This window comes from Lissotriton vulgaris, chromosome 3_1, assembly GCF_964263255.1.
Source record: "Lissotriton vulgaris chromosome 3_1, aLisVul1.2, whole genome shotgun sequence".
Classification (NCBI taxonomy): Eukaryota; Metazoa; Chordata; class Amphibia; order Caudata; family Salamandridae; genus Lissotriton; species Lissotriton vulgaris.
In genome coordinates, this window is record NC_141689.1 from 63,573,080 (window position 1) to 63,595,476 (window position 22,397).

Here is a 22,397-nt window from a genome sequence, read left to right on the forward strand (position 1 = left end):
TTAAACTTGATGGTTTAAAATTGTACAAACCAGCTTTGTAAATTAATTTTCTTGTTATAGTTTTCAAAGTTTTCTAAAAATATCTGTGCAAAATCGATTTTTTTATTTTTATTAATATACTGCCTTTTAATGTTTGTCAACTTTTACAATGTTCCTATCTGTTGTATCTGATGCTTTTATGATTATTTTTAATAATCGATAAGGCTATTTTGATGATCATGCAAAGCAATATTTATGTCTTGCCCTGCAGAAGAAATCTCTTATGTGCTTTTGTCTTCGGTGGACTAGGAGATGGGTCCCTATTTAATCTAAAGATGTAAAAGGCCAGCCTTACTTTTTCCCAATGAAGATTAGAGATTCTAAGAGAAGACTACAATGGCGAAGGAAAGCTTTTGCACTATACTGCCAACAGAAGTCCTCCTAGAAAGCACAATGGCTTCACAGCCCTTCCTTACTTTCAACTTACACTTTGGAAGCGCAAGTTACGCAAAGGGCACACAACAGTGATATCTTGAGAAAATACGTCCAGAACAGCTTTACAACTGGGTTCAAGTTTTCCTATCAGAAGTGCAATAAACAAACATGTTAACTTCAGCAAGATCACTTTTCTGATTTCCCATGAACAGACTTCCACCATTAAACTTTTCCTTTCTTTTTAGGAATTGAGATGTGCACCCCTATGGAAAATGGCAACTGCACAACTTTTCTGGGAGGACTGTAACATCCTGGAATTTTTGCACACAATGCGCACACTCCTAACAGCAACACCAGTGTATTGGCATACGCGCAAAGGATTCAATCCACTGTAGTTGCTCAAGTTGTTACTTGAGATCTTTCTCAAGTGAGATACAGTTGCTTAAAATGTTAATCACAAAGCTGAAGTGGTGTGGATTGAATTTAAAAAAATGGTATATGCACTCATACTACTCCAATGGCTTGTGCTAATAGTTCTCAAGGATAAAAATGATACCAAAGCTGGTTGGTAGTGATGTGTCAATATTGCACCTTACAATAAATGCCTTAAATGTTATGGCAATAGTTGATGGCACCTTACTATACATAGTGACTAGCAATCCCTGAGGAGTACCAATTGTTTCAAAGTATAGTTTGTGGGGAACTGTTCGGTCTGTCACAGAGCTGAGGTGTATGGCTTCAAACTAGGAATGTGCCAATCCACTCTTGCTACTTTAGGTATTTTAAAAATCAGGAAATATACCAAAATGTATCGATTTGTGACGAGTCGACACTGCAACTTTTATTAAATGTAAATGTGTGTTATGAAAGTCATCTATGAAATTCTACTATACTTAGGAATTAGCATTCACTGAGGACAAAAGTGTCTCAAAGTTTTACTGTTGGAAAGTATTTTAGGTGTATGTATGCTATACTGCCAACAAAAGTTTGCACGGAACAACTGTACAATGTAGATTGAAAACGTGTTGCACTCTACTACCAAGAGAGGTCCTCACAGAAGAGTACAGTAGAGATGGAGACTGAAACGGAGATGGTCATGAAGGAGTGGAAAGGGACAGAGATGGAGTCAGATTAAGATGGAAAGCAGCAGTTTCTCTACACTACCAAGAGAGGTCCTCACAGAAGAATGCAATGAAGATGGAGATGCAAAGCTGCATTAGCTGCATACTACCAACAGAGGTCCTCATAGAAGAATGCAATGGAGATGGAGAAGCAAAGCTGCATTAGCTCCATACTAGGAACAGAGGTCCGCACAGAAGAATGCAATGGAGATGGAGAAGCAGCTGCATTAGGTGCATACTAAAAACAGAGGTCCTCATAGAAGAATGAATTGGAGATGAAGAAGCAGCTGCATTAGGTGCATACTACCAACAGAGGTCCGCACAGAAGAATGCAATGAAGATGGAGATGCAAAGCTGCATTAGCTCCATACTAGGAACAGAGGTCCTCATAGAAGAATGCAATAAAGATGGAGAAGCAGCTGCATTAGGTGCATACTACGAACAGAGGTCCTCACAGAAGAATGCAATGGAGATGGAGAAGCAGCTGCATTAGGTGCATACTACCAACAGAGGTCCTCACAGAAGAATGCAATGGAGATGGAGAAGCAGCTGCATTAGGTGCATACTACGAACAGAAGTCCTCACAGAAGAATGCAATGAAGATGGAGATGCAAAGCTGCATTAGGTGCATACTACCAACAGAGGTCCTCACAGAAGAATGCAATGGAGATGGAGAAGCAAAGCTGCATTAGCTGCATTCTACAAACAGAGGTCCTCACAGAAGAATGCAATGGAGATGGAGAAGCAAAGCTGCATTAGGTGCATACTACAAACAGAGGTCCTCACAGAAGAATGCAATGAAGATGGAGAAGCAAAGCTGCATTAGCTGCATTCTACAAACAGAGGTCCGCACAGAAGAATGCAATAGAGATGGAGAAGCAGCTGCATTAGGTGCATACTACCAACAGAGGTCCTCACAGAAGAATGCAATGGAGATGGAGAAGCAAAGCTGCATTAGCTGCATACTACCAACAGAGGTCCTCATAGAAGAATGCAATGGAGATGGAGAAGCAAAGCTGCATTAGCTGCATACTACCAACAGAGGTCCTCATAGAAGAATGCAATGAAGATGGAGAAGCAGCTGCATTAGCTGCATACTACCAACAGAGGTCCTCATAGAAGAATTCAATGGAGATGGAGAAGTAAAGCTGCCTTAAGTGCATATTACCAACAGAGGTCCGCACAAAAGAATGCAATGGAGAAGTAGAAGCAAAGCTGCATTAGGTGCATACTACGAACAGAGGTCCTCATAGAAGAATGCAATGGAGATGGAGAAGCAAAGCTGCATTAGCTGCATACTACCAACAGAGGTCCTCACAGAAGAATGCAATGGAGATGGAGAAGTAAAGCTGCCTTAAGTGCATATTACCAACAGAGGTCCGCACAAAAGAATGTAATGGAGATGGAGAAGCAAAGCTGCATTAGGTGCATACTACGAACAAAGGTCCTCATAGAAGAATGTAATGGAGATGGAGAAGCAGCTGCATTAGGTGCATACTATGAACAGAGGTCCTCATAGAAGAATGCAATGGAGATGGAGAAGCAACTGCATTAGGTGCATACTACGAACAGAGGTCCTCACAGAAAAATGCAATGAAGATGGAGAAGCAAAGCTGCATTAGGTGCATACTACGAACAAAGGTCCTCATAGAAGAATGAAATGGAGATGGAGAAGCAGCTGCATTAGGTGCATACTACGAACAGAGGTCCTCATAGAAGAATGCAATGGAGATGGAGAAGCAACTGCCTTAGGTGCATACTACCAACAGAGGTCCTCACAGAAGAATGCAATGGAGATGGAGAAGCAAAGCTGCATTAAGTGCATACTACGAACAGAGGTCCTCATAGAAGAATGCAATGGAGATGGAGAAGCGGCTGCATTTGGTGAATACTACGAACAGAGGTCCCCACAGAAGAATTCAATGGAGATGGAGAAGCAGCTGCATTAGGTGCATACTACAAACAGAGGTCCTCACAGAAGAATGCAATGGAGATGGAGAAGCAAAGCTGCATTAGCTGCATACTACCAACAGAGGTCCTCATAGAAGAATGCAATGGAGATGGAGAAGCAAAGCTGCATTAGGTGCATACTACAAACAGAGGTCCTCACAGAAGAATGCAATGGAGATGGAGAAGCAAAGCTGCATTAGCTGCATACTACCAACAGAGGTCCTCATAGAAGAATGCAATAGAGATGGAGAAGCAAAGCTGCATTAGGTGCATACTACAAACAGAGGTCCTCACAGAAGAATGCAATGGAGATGGAGAAGCAAAGCTGCATTAGCTGCATACTACCAACAGAGGTCCTCATAGAAGAATGCAATGGAGATGGAGAAGCAAAGCTGCATTAGGTGCATACTACCAACAGAGGTCCTCATAGAAGAATGCAATGAAGATGGAGAAGCAAAGCTGCATTAGGTGCATACTACGAACAGAGGTCCTCCCAGAAGAATGCAATGAAGATGGAGAAGCAAAGCTGCATTAGGTGCATACTACCAACAGAGGTCCTCATAGAAGAATGCAATGGAGATGGAGAAGCAAAGCTGCATTAGCTGCATACTACCAACAGAGGTCCTCATAGAAGAATGCAATGAAGATGGAGAAGCAGCTGCATTAGCTGCATACTACCAACAGAGGTCCTCATAGAAGAATTCAATGGAGATGGAGAAGCAAAGCTGCATTAGGTGCATACTACAAACAGAGGTCCTCATCGAAGAATGAAATGGAGATGGAGAAGCAAAGCTGCATTAGGTGCATACTACAAACAGAGGTCCTCACAGAAGAATGCAATGAAGATGGAGAAGCAAAGCTGCATTAGCTGCATTCTACAAACAGAGGTCCGCACAGAAGAATGCAATAGAGATGGAGAAGCAGCTGCATTAGCTGCATACTACCAACAGAGGTCCTCACAGAAGAATGCAATGGAGATGGAGAAGCAAAGCAGCATTAGCTGCATACTACCAACAGAGGTCCTCATAGAAGAATGCAATGAAGATGGAGAAGTAAAGCTGCCTTAAGTGCATACTACAAACAGAGGTCCTCATAGAAGAATGTAATGGAGATGGAGAAGCAGCTGCATTAGGTGCATACTACGAACAAAGGTCCTCATAGAAGAATGTAATGGAGATGGAGAAGCAGCTGCATTAGGTGCATACTACGAATCGAGGTCCTCACAGAAGAATGCAATGGAGATGGAGAAGCAAAGCTGCATTAGCTGCATACTACCAACAGAGGTCCTCATAGAAGAATGCAATGGAGATGGAGAAGCAAAGCTGCATTAGCTGCATACTACCAACAGAGGTCCTCATAGAAGAATGCAATGGAGATGGAGAAGCAAAGCTGCATTAGGTGCATACTACAAACAGAGGTCCTCATAGAAGAATGCAATGGAGATGGAGAAGCAAAGCTGCATTAGCTGCATACTACCAACAGAGGTCCTCATAGAAGAATGCAATGGAGATGTAGAAGCAAAGCTGCATTAGGTGCATACTACAAACAGAGGTCCTCATCGAAGAATGAAATGGAGATGGAGAAGCAAAGCTGCATTAGGTGCATACTACAAACAGAGGTCCTCACAGAAGAATGCAATGAAGATGGAGAAGCAAAGCTGCATTAGCTGCATACTACCAACAGAGGTCCGCACAGAAGAATGCAATAGAGATGGAGAAGCAGCTGCATTAGGTGCATACTACCAACAGAGGTCCTCACAGAAGAATGCAATGGAGATGGAGAAGCAGCTGCATTAGGTGCATACTACCAACAGAGGTCCTCACAGAAGAATGCAATGGAGATGGAGAAGCAGCTGCATTAGGTGCATACTACGAACAGAAGTCCTCACAGAAGAATGCAATGAAGATGGAGATGCAAAGCTGCATTAGGTGCATACTACCAACAGAGGTCCTCATAGAAGAATGCAATGGAGATGGAGAAGCAAAGCTGCATTAGCTGCATACTACCAACAGAGGTCCTCATAGAAGAATGCAATGGAGATGGAGAAGCAAAGCTGCATTAGCTGCATACTACCAACAGAGGTCCTCATAGAAGAATGCAATGGAGATGGAGAAGCAAAGCTGCATTAGGTGCATACTACCAACAGAGGTCCTCACAGAAGAATGCAATGGAGATGGAGAAGCAAAGCTGCATTAGGTGCATACTACAAACAGAGGTCCTCACAGAAGAATGCAATGAAGATGGAGAAGCAAAGCTGCATTAGCTGCATACTACCAACAGAGGTCCGCACAGAAGAATGCAATAGAGATGGAGAAGCAGCTGCATTAGGTGCATACTACCAACAGAGGTCCTCACAGAAGAATGCAATGGAGATGGAGAAGCAGCTGCATTAGGTGCATACTACCAACAGAGGTCCTCACAGAAGAATGCAATGGAGATGGAGAAGCAGCTGCATTAGGTGCATACTACGAACAGAAGTCCTCACAGAAGAATGCAATGAAGATGGAGATGCAAAGCTGCATTAGGTGCATACTACAAACAGAGGTCCGCACAGAAGAATGCAATAGAGATGGAGAAGCAGCTGCATTAGGTGCATACTACCAACAGAGGTCCTCACAGAAGAATGCAATGAAGATGGAGAAGCAGCTGCATTAGGTGCATACTACGAACAAAGGTCCTCATAGAAGAATGCAATGGAGATGTAGAAGCAAAGCTGCATTAGGTGCATACTACCAACAGAGGTCCTCACAGAAGAATGCAATGAAGATGGAGAAGCAGCTGCATTAGGTGCATACTACGAACAAAGGTCCTCATAGAAGAATGTAATGGAGATGGAGAAGCAGCTGCATTAGGTGCATACTACAAACAGAGGTCCTCATCGAAGAATGCAATGGAGATGGAGAAGCAACTGCCTTAGGTGCATACTACGAACAGAGGTCCGCACAGAAGAATGCAATGAAGATGTAGAAGCAAAGCTGCATTAGGTGCATACTACCAACAGAGGTCCTCATAGAAGAATGCAATGGAGATGTAGAAGCAAAGCTGCATTAGGTGCATACTACCAACAGAGGTCCTCACAGAAGAATGCAATGAAGATGGAGAAGCAGCTGCATTAGCTGCATACTACCAACAGAGGTCCTCATAGAAGAATGTAATGAAGATGGAGAAGCAAAGCTGCATTAGGTGCATACTACGAACAGAGGTCCTCATATAAGAATGCAATGGAGATGGAGAAGCAACTGCATTAGGTGCATACTACAAACAGAGGTCCTCACAGAAGAATGCAATGAAGATGGAGAAGCAGCTGCATTAGCTGCATACTACCAACAGAGGTCCTCATAGAAGAATGTAATGAAGATGGAGAAGCAAAGCTGCATTAGGTGCATACTACGAACAGAGGTCCTCATATAAGAATGCAATGGAGATGGAGAAGCAACTGCATTAGGTGCATACTACGAACAGAGGTCCTCATATAAGAATGCAATGGAGATGGAGAAGCAACTGCATTAGGTGCATACTACGAACAAAGGTCCTCATAGAAGAATGTAATGGAGATGGAGAAGCAGCTGCATTAGGTGCATACTACCAACAGAGGTCCTCATCGAAGAATGCAATGGAGATGGAGAAGCAACTGCCTTAGGTGCATACTACGAACAGAGGTCCTCACAGAAGAATGCAATGGAGATGGAGAAGCAAAGCTGCATTAGGTGCATACTACGAACAGAAGTCCTCACAGAAGAATGCAATGGAGATGGAGAAGCGGCTGCATTTGGTGAATACTACGAACAGAGGTCCCCACAGAAGAATTCAATGGAGATGGAGAAGCAGCTGCATTAGGTGCATACTACCAACAGAGGTCCGCACAGAAGAATGCAATGGAGATGGAGAAGCAGCTGCATTAGGAGCATACTACGAACAGAAGTCCTCACAGAAGAATGTAATGGAGATGGAGAAGCAAAGCTGCATTAGGTGCATACTACGAACAGAGGTCCTCATAGTGTGGTAAATAAAATTACCGGGACTATTTTTATATACATTAAATGACAATAAGGATAGCTCAATGAAATGAGAGGCAGAGTCCGTGATCTCTGAGTCATACGGGCTTTAATTAAGTGGCTCGAGACACTGGACATCGGGTTCCATCACCACTAAGGTTCAGGAAGGGATATTCAACATTTTATTAACATCACACATTATATATAGTAAAACAGTATAATTGAAATGAATACAGTAGGCGTAACAAGTGAAAAAGAGAGTGATAAGAACACATGGGCGTAAAAGAGGGCGTGTACAGGGGCGTACACGAAGGTGTGTACTGGAAGCGTCACAGAAGTGTCATAGGTGGGTGGATGCATAGAGAGATTCTGCAGGGTCAGCAGTAACCTTTAACATGGGTGCGTGCGCAACTGAGCAAGACATGGTATTGACGTGTAACTGGGGAGAGCTGGGGAGCTTGACTAGCACTAGTAGAGGAGTCTTGGTGTCTGGGATGTCAGAACGACCTGCACCTATAGAATATCTGGTATCTTGTGTTTGGAGGATGTGTTGTCTGAAGTAAAAGGTCTCTCGGGCAGAGGCCGTTCAATACTGAATGCTAGTGGGTGCATACGTGTCTTGGTGCAATGCGCGGGGGCCATGGGCCTACTATGGTAACGGGTTCGGTAAATCACTTGCAAGGAGACAGGAAGACCGGGCCCTTTACTCTGCAGGCTGGAATATGTTTACCTATTTCACTAGACTGGAATGTGTTTTTACGGAGGCTGAGCAGATAACCGTAGGCAAAATACTGTCTTGGCAGGCAGGCCAGGCCGAGCCGGGCACCGCTCGCTGGGCAGGAAGTAAGGCTATAGGTCAGGGATGCATACCTAAACTGCAGCTTTCAGAGACAGAAGAGGCTCGGAGCCTCAATTAAGGGCCTGGCTCGACTGAGCCAGAAAAACGTGGAAAACGTGTGCTTTGCGATATTTAAAAGTGCACCATGTAAATGTATTGGAAACGTGGGCCCTAATGCAGAATTGGTACTTTATACATGAAGGGCTCACTTAACTGACATGCTAACATTAGACGGAAATGCAGAGGTATTATCATGGCGGGCACAGGAAAAGGAATTACATGACATACATGGGGCACGGGTACATGGATAGGGTGCGAGTGGGGGTCACACTGACTACCTAAAAATTTCTATTTCCTCAATAGAAGAATGCAATGGAGAAGGAGAATCAAAGCTCCATTAGGTGCATACTACGAACAGAGGTCCGCACAGAAGAATGCAATAGAGATGGAGAAGCAGCTGCATTAGCTGCATAGTACGAACAGAGGTCCGCAAAGAAGAATTCAATGGAGATGGAGAAGCAAAGCTGCATTAGGTGCATACTACGAACAGAGGTCCGCACAGAAGAATGCAATAGAGATGGAGAAGCAGCTGCATTAGGTGCATACTACCAACAGAGGTCCGCACAAAAGAATGCAATGAAGATGGAGAAGCAGCTGCATTAGGTGCATACTACAAACAGAGGTCCTCACAGAACAATGCAATGGAGATGGAGAAGCAGCTGCATTAGGTGCATACTACAAACAGAGGTCCGCACAAAAGAATGCAATGAAGATGGAGAAGCAGCTGCATTAGGGGCATACTACCAACAGAGGTCCGCACAGAAGAATGCAATGAAGATGGAGAAGCAGCTGCATTAGGTGCATACTACAAACAGAGGTCCTCACAGAACAATGCAATGGAGATGGAGAAGCAAAGCTGCATTTGGTGCATACTACGAACAGAGGTCCTCATAGAAGAATGCAATGGAGATGGAGAAGCAGCTGCATTAGGTGCATACTACCAACAGAGGTCTTTTTATAAGAATGCAATGGAGAAGGAGAAGCAGCTGCATTAGGTGCATACTACGAACAGAGGTCCTCACAGAAGAATGCAATGGAGATGGAGAAGCAGCTGCATTAGGTGCATACTACGAATCGAGGTCCTCACAGAAGAATGCAGTGGAGATGGAGAAGCAAAGCTGCATTAGCTGCATACTACCAACAGAGGTCCTCACAGAAGAATGTAATGGAGATGGAGAAGCAAGGCTGCATTAGCTGCATACTACCAACAGAGGTCCTCATAGAAGAATGCAATGGAGATGGAGAAGCAGCTGCATTAGCTGCATACTACCAACAGAGGTCCTCATAGAAGAATGTAATGGAGATGGAGAAGCAAAGCTGCATTAGCTGCATACTACCAACAGAGGTCCTCATAGAAGAATGCAATGGAGATGGAGAAGCAGCTGCATTAGGTGCATACTACGAACAGAGGTCCTCATAGAAGAATGTAATGAAGATGGAGAAGCAAAGCTGCATTAGCTGCATACTACCAACAGAGGTCCTCACAGAAGAATGTAATGGAGATGGAGAAGCAAGGCTGCATTAGCTGCATACTACCAACAGAGGTCCTCATAGAAGAATGCAATGGAGATGGAGAAGCAGCTGCATTAGCTGCATACTACCAACAGAGGTCCTCATAGAAGAATGTAATGGAGATGGAGAAGCAAAGCTGCATTAGCTGCATACTACCAACAGAGGTCCTCATAGAAGAATGCAATGGAGATGGAGAAGCAGCTGCATTAGGTGCATACTCTGAACAGAGGTCCGCACAGAAGAATGCAATGGAGATTGAGAAGCAAAGCTGCATTAGGTGCATACTACCAACAGAGGTCCGCACAGAAGAATGCAATGGAGATGGAGAAGCAGCTGCATTACGTGCATACTACCAACAGAGGTCCGCACAGAAGAATGCAATGGAGATGGAGAAGCAGCTGCATTAGGTGCATAATACCAACAGAGGTCCTCACAGAAGAATGCAATGGAGATGGAAAAGCAGCTGCATTAGGTGCATACTACCAACAGAGGTCTTTATAGAAGAATGCAATGGAGATGGAGAAGCAAAGCTGCATTAGGTGCATACTACCAACAGAGGTCCTCATAGAAGAATGCAATGAAGATGGAGAAGCAAAGCTGCATTAGGTGCATACTACCAACAGAGGTCCTCACAGAAGAAAGCAATGGAGATGGAGAAGCAAAGCTGCATTAGGTGCATACTACGAACAGAGGTCCGCACAGAAGAATGCAAAGGAGATGGAGAAGCAGCTGCATTAGGTGCATACTACGAACAGAGGTCCTCATAGAAGAATGCAATGAAGATGGAGAAGCAGCTGCATTAGGTGCATACTACAAACAGAGGTCCTCATAGAAGAATGCAATGAAGATGGAGAAGCAAAGCTGCATTAGGTGCATACTACGAACAGAGGTCCGCACAGAAGAATGCAAAGGAGATGGAGAAGCAACTGCATTAGGTGCATACTACGAACAGAGGTCCTCATAGAAGAATGCAATGAAGATGGAGAAGCAGCTGCATTAGGTGCATACTACCAACAGAGGTCCTCACAGAAGAATGTAATGGAGATGGAGAAGCAAAGCTGCATTAGCTGCATTCTACAAACAGAGGTCCTCACAGAAGAATGTAATGGAGATGGAAAGGGTGATGGACATGGACATGAACATGAAAAGCAGCAGTAGTGATAAACTAACAACAGAAGTTCTCAAAGAATAGCACAATGGAGATGGAAATCTGCCGTTCTGCTATACTACTAATAGAGGTCCCCACAGAAGAGCACAATAAAGATTAAAAGCTGCAGTTGTGTTGTGCTACCAATAGAGGTCTTCAGAAAAGACTGCAATGAAAGCTTGTTGCACGATTCCGCCAGCAGATGTCCTCACTCAAGAGTACAAAGTAAATAGAAAAGTTGTTATACTCAACTACCAACAGAGGCTCTCACTGAAAAGTACAATGGAGATGGAAAGCTGCAGTTGTTCTATTGTGCCAAAAAAGAGCGTCACGGAAGAGTGCAATAGCGATGGAAAGCTGAAGGTGTGTGGCTGCAACCGAGAAATTGCATATTGAATCTACCATCAGAGGCTCTCACTGAAAAGTACAATGGAGATGGAAAGCTGCAGTTGTTCTATTGTGCCAAAAAAGATCGTCACGGAAGAGTGCAATAGCGATGGAAAGCTGAAGGTGTGTGGCTGCAACCGAGAAATTGCATATTGAATCTTGCTACTCTAATGCCTTGTGCTTGTTTCTGAAAAGGGTCAATAGATAATACAAAGCTTGTTGACACTGATGAGTCAACATTGCAGCTTACAATAAATGTGTTGAGTGTTATGGAAATAGTTGATGACACCGTACTTCACAAAAGGACTAGCAGTCACTGAGCTATACAACTGTTTAAAAAGTTGAATTAGTGTTCAACCCTTTTTCAATCAGAAAGTGAGTGGCATGGCTTCAAATCAGACTAGCATTCACTGGGGAGTGTGTGTCTAAAATGGTTTATTCATGGGTAACTATTTTTTATGTTCAAGTAGACATGTGCAAGAGCACAATGCAGCCCCTCAAAGTGAGGATATGGACCGGCTAAACTGAGCTGGTCCATTGACCTTTATTGTAGCCTCTGTTGGAAAAGAACCTTTTTTGTGTAAGAATGAAAAGACTAATGGTGAAAGACTATTGACTGAGAGGCCCATATATGTATGTGTTTTTTTGTATGATATTTTTTGGGAAAACATGGGACTGGCCATATTTTTGTGAAACATGAGACTGGCAAAACAGCTAACTCTGTCTTTAGGCCATACCTAAAAAGAGGCTTGCGCATAGAAAAGGGTGATGCCTGACCCAGTGTTTTTTTGGAATCAGAAATTGAGACCTATCTGAATGCTGAGGGAATATCCCAACCAAAATACATAAGCTGAAACAGTGTGGGATGTCCTGCCACCTTTGAATGGACCTGAAACATTCAAAAGGAACAACATTTCTTCAGGACCCAACAATTTGAAGTTTAAAATCAGCTAACCAAAAGTTGAGTTCTATAAGGTCTATTAGACCATTGAATGTGGAGCACTCCATTGAAGACAATGAGTGCTCCGTGCTTCTAAGTGCCGGTAAAGGACTGCAAAGCAATATTCCAATGCTGTTTCAACAAAGGCCTTTAAAACCCCTCGAACTCAGAGAGGCTTTTGTTTAATTTATTAGAACATTTTGCCCTCTAGTGGCAGAATGTTCTAATCGCCTTATAGCCCTTCGTAGCTGGGCTATACCGCCTATTAAAGTCCCACTCCCTTGTTAAAGTCCCACGCTGGAGCGGGCCTTTAATAGCCGATATAGACCGCTACAGCAGGCTATAAGGCTATATTGTTCAAAAACAATCAAGATGGATAATAGGTAAAGCAAGTGTGTCCTGAATATGCAAACACATAAGCCTACTGCATGGATGATTCACCAAAAAGCCCTGGGTAGTGAAAATGACAGGTATCCTTTAAATCATGAAGAATTCTCCTCATTGCCTTACATTTGTGACTAGAAATTAGTCAGAGTCTAGTTTGCCTGATTTCTTCTCTAGACCCAAGTGGTAAGTAAACTACTTGGCCAGTAATGATGTCCTTGTGAACTTTTGGAAACTCTGCAGGCCTGCAGATGTGCATAGCAAACGATCAGTGACCTGTGCCAGCCTCTTCTGCGTGTGATGTCAATGCATTTAATCTGTCCATGAATAAAAAAAAAACATAGAAACTAAGGCTAAGATTTACTAAGGGCTTGCATAGCCCTTGCATCACGCAAGGTAATGCAAGGGCAGCGCAAGCCCTTAAGTGAGATTAACTTTACCATGCAGAGTCGGCTGTCATGGCTCTGCGCGACACTGTAAATCTGGAGTAACCCACGGCAGAGCAAGTTGCTGCTTGGCATTACTCTGCATTGGGATGGCATTCCAAGGGTGAAGTGTGGATTTTCTCCCGCATCCACCCTTGGTTTTTGGTGCATGCCCAGATTTACTACCAGTAGTAACCCTGGGAATTCTTCAAAATGCTGCACCTTTCCAGAGGAGCCATTACAAGGAGAAAAAAGCCTCAGAGGATACATTTTGTGCAGGAAGGTGTCCCTGCAACATGGTGCAAGGGTCCCAGGACTGGTGCTTGACAGACACTAGTGCACCAGTGCAGAGGGATGGTAGGAATATCTTATAGGGCAGGAATTCTTAGTAGAGATGCATGAGGCATATCTTATTAGAACTAGTTAGGAGTCAATGTCTTGTGGAGACAAGAATCTCACATGTCAGGATCACTTCCGAAAGTGATCCTGACATGTGAGACCTCTGGTGTGTGGAAATATGCTGCTTTTTCAAGCCCTGATTGTGCCCCCTGATGCCAGCACAAATCCAATCCTCAGTCAATCAGCAGCCTTATATTTTTGCTACTGATGGGCTTGGGGGTAGGAGTGGGAACTACAGGAGTTTACCAAGGATTCCCAGGATTCAGTACTCTTTTATATCTAGATCAGTGTGAAAAGCCATGGTGATTGCATAGGTGCATGCTGCACCGGGCCCCTTGCCTGACCTTGCCTTACTTTGCTAGCCTTGCCCTAATGAAGCTCTTGTGTAGATCAGTTATTCACATATTGTGTGAGCTTTCACAGAGTCTGGGACCACCTTGATAAACCGGCTTGTGTCAATTGCAGGACTCTGGTTATGAGGGTCAACTGGATGCTGTTGTTGGCTGGTGGAAAGAATTCATGAGTAGAATTTGATTGCACATGTATAGAGATGTCACTGAAGGATAATGTTATCCCTCCAATAAGGTTTGTCAGTCTCTATCCCAAAGTATACAATAAAGTGTGTAAGACTTTTATGAATGCTATTAGTTATCGACTTGTGTTTTTACATTGTATATTTTCTAAAGTTCTCTACTACCCAATTGACATAAAATTAAATGTAAAATTTATATCTTGCCCTATGCCTTCCAATACATTCATCTGAAGTTCTGAATCGCCCTCCGTACATGAACTAAAAGTCCATGCTTCCCTTTTATCTTTTTAGGGTTAACAAAGTAGAATGTGTGGAGAGCTCATTTACCCATGAACATGGTTTTGAGTTCAGTGTTGAAGCTGAAACAACTTTTGAATCTGGTCTCCCCATTGTGGGCAGAGGAAGCATCCGTATGGCTGCAACTGCCACCACAACTCATAGTTGGAGTTTTACTGAGGTTAATAAAACTGAGGTAAGACATTTCTCTCTTTTTGTATTTCTTTTGCTGTTTTGTCGAATACCGATATACTTTATTTCAGTCAACTCATGCCATTATCTGTTTCTCTATTCTGCCTCCTACTAAGTACTTGCATTGCAATTTGTGAGGGACCATTTCACATCTCAAAATTACACTGACTCAATAAACATTGTTATGTTATGTTGATTTGTATGGCATGACTTATCACCCGTGAGGATATCCAGGTGCTGGAACGTAGGCAAGGCGGAACTCCTAGTTGAATAGCCAGGTCTTCAATTTCTTGCAAAAGTTTAGTAGCGAAGAAGTTGTCTTGATGTGCTGAGGAAGTTCCTTCCAGGTCTGGGTGGCGATGAAGGAGAAGGAGCCACTCCTGACTTGCTTCTGCAGATGCGAGGACCCATGTAAAGGTGATAGAGGTTTAGCGTAGCTTTCTAGATGGATGGCACATTTGAAGTTGGCCGCTGAGGTACCGTGGTTCTGCATATGGAGGGCTTTGTAGGTGTGGGCGATCAGTTTGAATTGGCAATGTTTCTGGATTGGTGGCCAGTGTAGCTCAGTGAGGTAGGGAGGTGAGTGCTCCTAGGCACATCTAAGAAGAGTCTAGCAGCTGTGTTTTGGATGGTCTGGAGTCATTGCTTGACCTGGTTGGAGATGCTAACATAGAGTGTGTTGCTGTAATCAAGTCTGCCAGTTATAAGGGGCTGGGTGAATGTGTGTCTCACGTGCATGGCGAGTCAGTTGAAAATCTGGCAAAGCATTCTAAGAATGAGGCAGAAGGATGAGTCACAGCATTAATCGGTTTATTTATTGTGAGTTTGTCGTCTAGCATGATGCTGAAGTTTTTGGTGTGGTCTGTGGGGTGGATGTGGGTCCTAGTTTGGATGGCCACCCGGAGAAGTCCCTCAGGGGGTAGCCGTGCCCTCTTCAAATCCCACAAATAAAAATATTAAATGGAGAGCTCTTGTATCCGAAGATCAGGAGCTCAATTTTGTCAGTTTTGAGATTCAGGCAGTTTTTCGTCACCATTTGGCCACGTTGGTCATGCAGGAGGGGAAGTTAGTTCTGGTGGTGTTCTCATCATTGGGGAAGGTGATGAGCAGAGTGTCATTAGCATCCCATACCTTGGCCAGTGTACCAAGGCCTATTTTTTCCCACCCTGAGAAGCCCTGAAGACTAGTCATCCATCTCAGTCTAATTCCCTCCCAGTGGGACATATCTGGTTTGAGTCTCTTGTACCACTTCATCTCTCTACAGAGGCTGTTCCATGTGTCCAGCACTGTAATACAACAGAAGCATATGGCTATGATCATATATCACTAACTCAGGCGAGCTTTTGATCCGTGCAGGTCAGGTAAAGTAGGATGTCATCTGCATATATGGATATACGTTCTTCCAATCCCAAGGTTCACGTCCAGCCCCATATTCGGGCATCTATCCTCATGAGGTGCACTAATGTCTCTATTGCAAGGGCGAAGAGCATCGAGAAGAGACTGCATGCCTGTCTCGTTCTCCTCCGATTGGGAAACTCCTGGACATGCTGATATTAATCTTTATTCTGGCGGAAGGTTTCCGGCATAGCAGTCTAATCCAATTAATGCAACAGGGCCCAAATCCCATTCTTGGAAGAAGCAGAAACAGATAAGGCCATTTAACCAAATCAAATGCCTTATTGACATCCAGGGATAACAATTCCCAGAGTTCACCCCCAGTATCTGCTTGCACTATACCATCATAAAGGCACCCTAAGTTAAGCCTGGTCTGATTTTTGGTGAAGTGACTTATGTGCAAGAGAAGTGAGACCATGTGGGTTCCTTGATGGACTCATCCAGAAGGGGAGCTTGGATAGCTCTCTGTTCGACCGAATGAAAACTATCTGAACTAAAGCGCAGTCTCCATGATAAAGCAAGACGCCTAATGTCTACCTCCCCGAGTCAGGAAAAAAAGAAAGAAAGAATAAATAAAAGAAAATAACTGCAACAAAGAAAATATGGAACCCAGCAAGGAAGGCAGCCAGTAAGAAAGAACTGGAAAGGCAAGGAAGGATAATTCAATTTTTAATTTACCAAAGTACCTTTGCTAAGAACTTTATATCACAAATCCTATGATCTGTAAAAGGCAATAGATGTTTTTACAATAACGTAACTATAGAAAGATAAAATGCTGTTTTTGCACAAGTGCAAAAACAACATTTTGTTCCAACAACAATAATAATAATAGACAATAAATATTGAACAATAGCTTTGTAAAATGATTGAAATACTCGATTTCACTTTGGTCAGATCAACATATTGACTGTGCAACAATGTTCTTCGGGTACCTAAGAAAAGGGATGCATGGAGTGGTTTCTACCTGCACTGCATATGCCATGATGTGAAATGTGCTGTGTTTAGGTCTTTCCACTGACGGTCACTTTTGCTCCATCACTTTGTTTTGCAGACACATTTCATTCTCACATCCGAGTTTGAAGTAGAGCCGGGAAAGGCTGTCCGTCAAATCGCCAAGGCCACGAAAGCCACGGTTGATGTTCCATACCGAGCCAACATCATCACCATCTTCGGTTGTGAGACCACAATATCGGGCACTTGGAAGGGGGCCTGTTTGTTTGACATCAAAATTAAGCAAGAAGATGCCTAGATGCACCTACAACATCCATGTGTATGCAGCATGCCTTGTACACATGGATACAGGTGGCCACACGTCACCTTGAAGTGAAGCAACTCCAATAGAAACCAGATTGTCAAAAGGAGATGTTTGGAAGTGAAATTAACTGCTTACAACAAATGTGTAGCCAGAGTAACTGATGCAAAATAAAAATGATCCTAAATGCTCACAGGTATTTTATTATTTTTCTGTTTTAACATTTATTTGAGCTAAGCATCTATGTGAGATAATACCAGTTTTATGATTTCATTGTTTCAGAAGGTTAAACCTTCAAGAGATTTAAGAAATGCAGCCTTTTGCGGAGGCAATAACGGTTGTTAAAGTCCTGAGCCACAGGCAAGGACCAATAACGTGGGTGATGGCCTTTAACAACAGTTGTGGCACGAGGCAGAAGGGCTATGGGAAGATCACACCCACAGGGACTCCCACTGCAATGTTGAGCAGGAGGTCTGCTCCAGCCATTGCTAGCCCTGAGCCACTTCATTCCCTTCAATCAAGCTCTCACCATGTTCTAATTCATGTTATTCCCCAAACTCAAAGATGCTCAGTTTATCAATGTGGGAAAGATTATCTACTAATTGGCAAATAGGCTGCTCTTGTTATACATGGGGAGTGACTTAGAGCTTCAAGTAGAACCTGGTTGGGAGGAGGTTGGGTAGGCAGACGTTCTGCAGACAGAGGTACAGAAATGGGGCAAGCTGGGAGAAGTGTGTGCACATAGTAGTGTGGGCAAGTTGAGGTGGATCCAGAGAGAAAAACAGCAAGGAGGGGTGCAGTTTTGGAGAGCTGGGTGAGGGCAGGAAGCGGAATGAGTAGAGTCAACTGTGGACTAAAACAGGAGCAGGCTGAGAAATGTACAGCTAGGCAGTAGTGCACACGGAGGTAGGTGTGGGGTGGATACAGGCTGGCAGATGTATGGAAAAGGAGTAATGCAGGCAGAAGTAGGTGTGGGGTGGATCCAGGCTGGCAGATTATGGAAAAGGGGTGATGTAGCCACAGGTAGGTGGGTGGATGCAGGCTGGCAGATGTATGGCATAAGATTGATATAGACAATGGTAGATATGGATGTAGGTTGGCAGATGTATGTAAATGGAGTGATGCAGCCAGAGGTAGGTGCAGGATGGATCCAGGCTGGCAGATGTATGGAAAATGAGTGATACAGACAGAAGTAGGTGGGTGGATGCAGGCTAGCAGATGTATGGAAAAGGATTAATGCAGGAAGAGGTACGTGTGGCATGGATTCAGGCTGACAGATGTATGGGAAGTCTTTTGTGTCACTGAAGAATGTAAGCACTCAATAAGTCATTACACATGCACTGTCCCTCTTTTTTCCACTCAGGCATCCATTCATCCATCCACTGGCTCAATCTTGCATCCCCTCTCTGACCCAACAACAAGGAAACACACACATATTGAAGGTAAATAAAAAGAATGCTTAAACACGGTGGACAAATACTTCCTTAATAACAAAACTAAACATAGCAGCGGTTGTCTGTCTTTGTGGCATTGTACCTATAATATCATTTCTTAAATTTCAAGCATGGCTGCCACGTTTAGGACCACCAAGGAGAGGTAGAACAATGATACACAGTGGACAACAGCATTCCATAATGGTCACCAGGTTAGAGGAAGTGGCCGGGCGGTAGGTGGCACACTGCATATGAAATGAATGGCAATCAAGCAGCCAGTTAGCACTGTCTGGGGAGATATAGTATGCGCTTAAGAAAAGTTTAAATAAAAAGTAAATAAATTAAAGGGGAACTATAAAAGGAGAAAGCTGAGAATATATGGACTGGCCTCTAGCCCAGATACTGTAACACATTTATTTTCAGGTGTTCCGAAAGTTTTGTAATTCCCACTGCATGAGTGCCGATGACTGATCTTGACTGAACCACTACCTGTAGTGTTGCGCTCTGGTCCTAACGGTCGCGTGATGCCGCAACACGCAAGGACGTGAGGGCGGACGATGTGTGCATGCGCGAGAGGCGATGTGCGCATGTGCGAGCGACCGGAGCGCAGATAGAGTAAGACGCTTGGTGCTCTTCTTGCGGTGATCTGTAATTAAATAAATAGACTTCCCTCGAACTTCAGCGTCAGTGTCATCTATGAAGAGGTGAAGAACCCTAACTTCACACTACCATATCCAGTACGCTGTTGTGGGTGAAATGAGAGTGTAAATGAGACTCAGACAGCCTAATGACAGTAGTGGCTGGCCCAACGGCATTCTATGTATCTATACATATATATACATACAGATATAAATTGATGTGTGCATTATTTATGTTTGTTATCGTCAGCATGCCCTAGCCAACCATTGCAATCCACTTGCGGACTTTGGTGACTGCAGCCAAATTCCACCAATCACTGCATGGCGGAATTTGTATCCCACAAGTCTCCAGAAATGTGAGCTGGTGAGTGCGAGTGAGATTTGGCATCAAATTCCAAAATTAAAGTTCTCTATCTCCTAAGAGGATCTAACAGTCTCACAGTGGAAATCTTCTATAATGCAAGGTTTGTCGGAAAGTGTGACCAAAACCAAACCACTTGCCTCTATGGTAATCTGCGATATTCCATTTAGCAAAATACCTATCTTTAGGCATTTTTACGGAGTCAGGACCATCCACCCTGAAATGCCTATTAAATTTAACATACGCTTACAGAATCAATGTCAGGCTTACTGCCTTTAGTGTAACTTTTCATAATAAACAGCCAGTAAAATAACCTCTATCATTTGGCTTGTCACCATAACCAATATAGATGCTACTGTGTTCGGTATAAGCTTTCCCACATGGCAACCATCAGGTTGTAATAAAATGCAAATACCTGCAAACTTACAGTTGCCAAACAATATAAAATGATAAGGATTGCCATACTGCAACTCTTCAAAATCCAACAGCCCTTGCATTTTATGGTAATCTGTGAGATTCTGCACAAAAAGACAGCTCCACAGAGGGAAGGGAAGGGGACAATGACCCCTCCAGTTGGAGGATGATAACAACTCGTCCATTTCTTCAAACACCAGGTTCATACTTCCAGTTAGTGGAGGGAAGGGGAGGCTCCCATATACAGGAACCAGAGCAGTCATTTCCAGAGAGGCAGCATGAGGCTCATTTAGCTTCCATAATTCAGCTTGAGGCTCAGTTAGCTTCCATAATTCAGAAAAAGAGGAAGTTGAACCTAGCTAGAGAGAAGTGGGAGGAGGCGAAACCCAGAGAAAATGTGGCAGCAAAAATGAAGAAGATGCTGAGATGTCAAGGGGTGGTTGGCATGCTCCCAGGCTTCCCAAGGGAACACTTCCCCTGTTTATAGAAGGGGACGACATGGACAGATGGCGGATTGCATTTGAGGGGACCACTTTAATTTTTGGGGTTCCCTTGTGGGAATTGATTTCAATAGCTGGGAGCAATAGGCTCCTGCCCATACATGAGGAAATGTCTAGTCAGGAAATTTGGGCTTAGCATTTTGTTGGGAGACAGGTTCAGATGGTAAGCTGGTTATCGCTGAGGGTGGGAGAAGGTGTTTCCACTCCATTCAGGTAAATGGGATCCATGCCATTGGCCTGCGAGACACATGTGCCATGTGCCAGTCACAATATAGTGAGTGACAGGTTGGTGTCAACAAACATGTATGTGCCAGGAGATACTAGAAGAGTGGGGTAGCCTCAGGTGAGGTCACCAACAAACCTGTACCTATAGTGCCCCTAGAATGGGTGGGTTCCCTTACCTGGTTTGAGGTGGTAGTCAGTGCAGATGGTCTCCTGGGCAACCTCCCAAAGGTTGGTCTGATCCCAAAGTCAGGCGGTCGGCCCCAGGGTGCCCATCAAACCCAAAGTTCCTGGGGAGCCATTTCCTACAGTTAGGAGACAGGGTCACAAAAGAAAAGAAAAAAGAAGAGGAAAGGTGACCCACTCTTAAAGAGAGTTCCAGTAGGCCAGGGGTGTTCTGTTCCAGTAAGGTAGAAACCCAAAGTTGGCACTCATGAAGCTTTACCTGACCCTAAGGAAGTTCTCAGAAGTCAAGCAGCTGTCAAGCAGCAAAGAGTCACCCATGCACTAACAGAAGGGAGAATGGAGATAGGGTGTATGCCACAAGATGTGGAAACACCCACTCTAAACAGTAGGAGAGGTTCCCGGAATGCACAGTTGCCCATAACGCAGATCAGCCACCTGAGAGCTTAGGGCCTGGCTCTGGACAGCTGTCAGTAGCATCTGCTGGGTGCTGACCTTCATGGCAGCACTGTATTTGGCATAGGAGGCAAATCCTATTTCCAAAAGTAAGATAGGCCCCCTGACCCTGTTGGTCATGGTGGGGTTGCTCAAGTGTTGAATGACTTCTGTGGGTAAAGTAGATATTGCACTATCAAGGTTAGGGGGAAGGGAGGAAGAAAATGAAACAGCTGTGATGAAGTTTCAGTTTACAATGGGTCCTGTTACTGTAGAGATGGGTCAGCTTCCCAGAGGACACTGACCATAGCAGGAGGATGTAAGGCAGAGTAAGCCATGCAATGGTACAGCCTGTTTTCTTCACGTTCGTCCTCGCCTAACAGACAGACTAAGGAAACGCTCCCAAAGTTGGACTGAGTGCCTTGAACTGTTGGTTTTGAGGGGTTGTGTGAGAAACCAGGACCGGTTTTCAGTCTCCCTTCACTTTTTGCCCCCATTTTGACTACTAGATGCTGGTTTTCTGATTCTGACTGCACACTGGGCTCTGCTGACCAGACCCAGAGTCCGTGCTCGGATTAAAAGTGCATGGTAATTAGGTATAATTACAATTGGTTCTGACAACCTACCCGTATGTCCCTAGTGTATGGTAGGGCCTGTAGGTTTAGAGGCCCAGCAGATTTAGTGCACTTAAGTGTGCACTACGGAGGTGCATGCTGTCATTTTAAAAGCCTTGCAGGCTGATTTTAAATCGAAAATATATGCAAAATCGACTTTGGAATTAAAAGTACTTCCAAAGTTTCAAACAACCTTATTTTTACATTTGTCACCCCTAAGGTCTTATAAACTGATGTTGGATTTTTATTGCATATTGTGTCCTACTTATTTAATGTATTTGTCGTTAAATGCTTTAACACATGCCTCCTTAGTGAAAACTGCCTGCTCATTGCCAGTTACCAATGGTTGAGCAAGTGAATCATTCATTGAGACCTTGA

General features: G+C 43.9%; 1 protein-coding gene across 1 annotated transcript in view; it reads left to right on the forward strand.

Moving 5' to 3' along the window:
* LOC147725961 (uncharacterized) overlaps positions 1-17,410 on the forward strand; it is an 89,548-nt gene extending 72,138 nt beyond the window's left edge. The window contains exons 3-4 of the mRNA XM_086960084.1: positions 14,396-14,576; positions 17,019-17,410. Of these exons, the coding sequence (XP_086816210.1) occupies positions 14,396-14,576; positions 17,019-17,216 (379 nt within the window). The 3' untranslated portion in view covers positions 17,217-17,410. The remainder of the gene's footprint in view (positions 1-14,395; positions 14,577-17,018) is intronic.
* Positions 17,411-22,397: the final 4,987 nt, after the last annotated feature.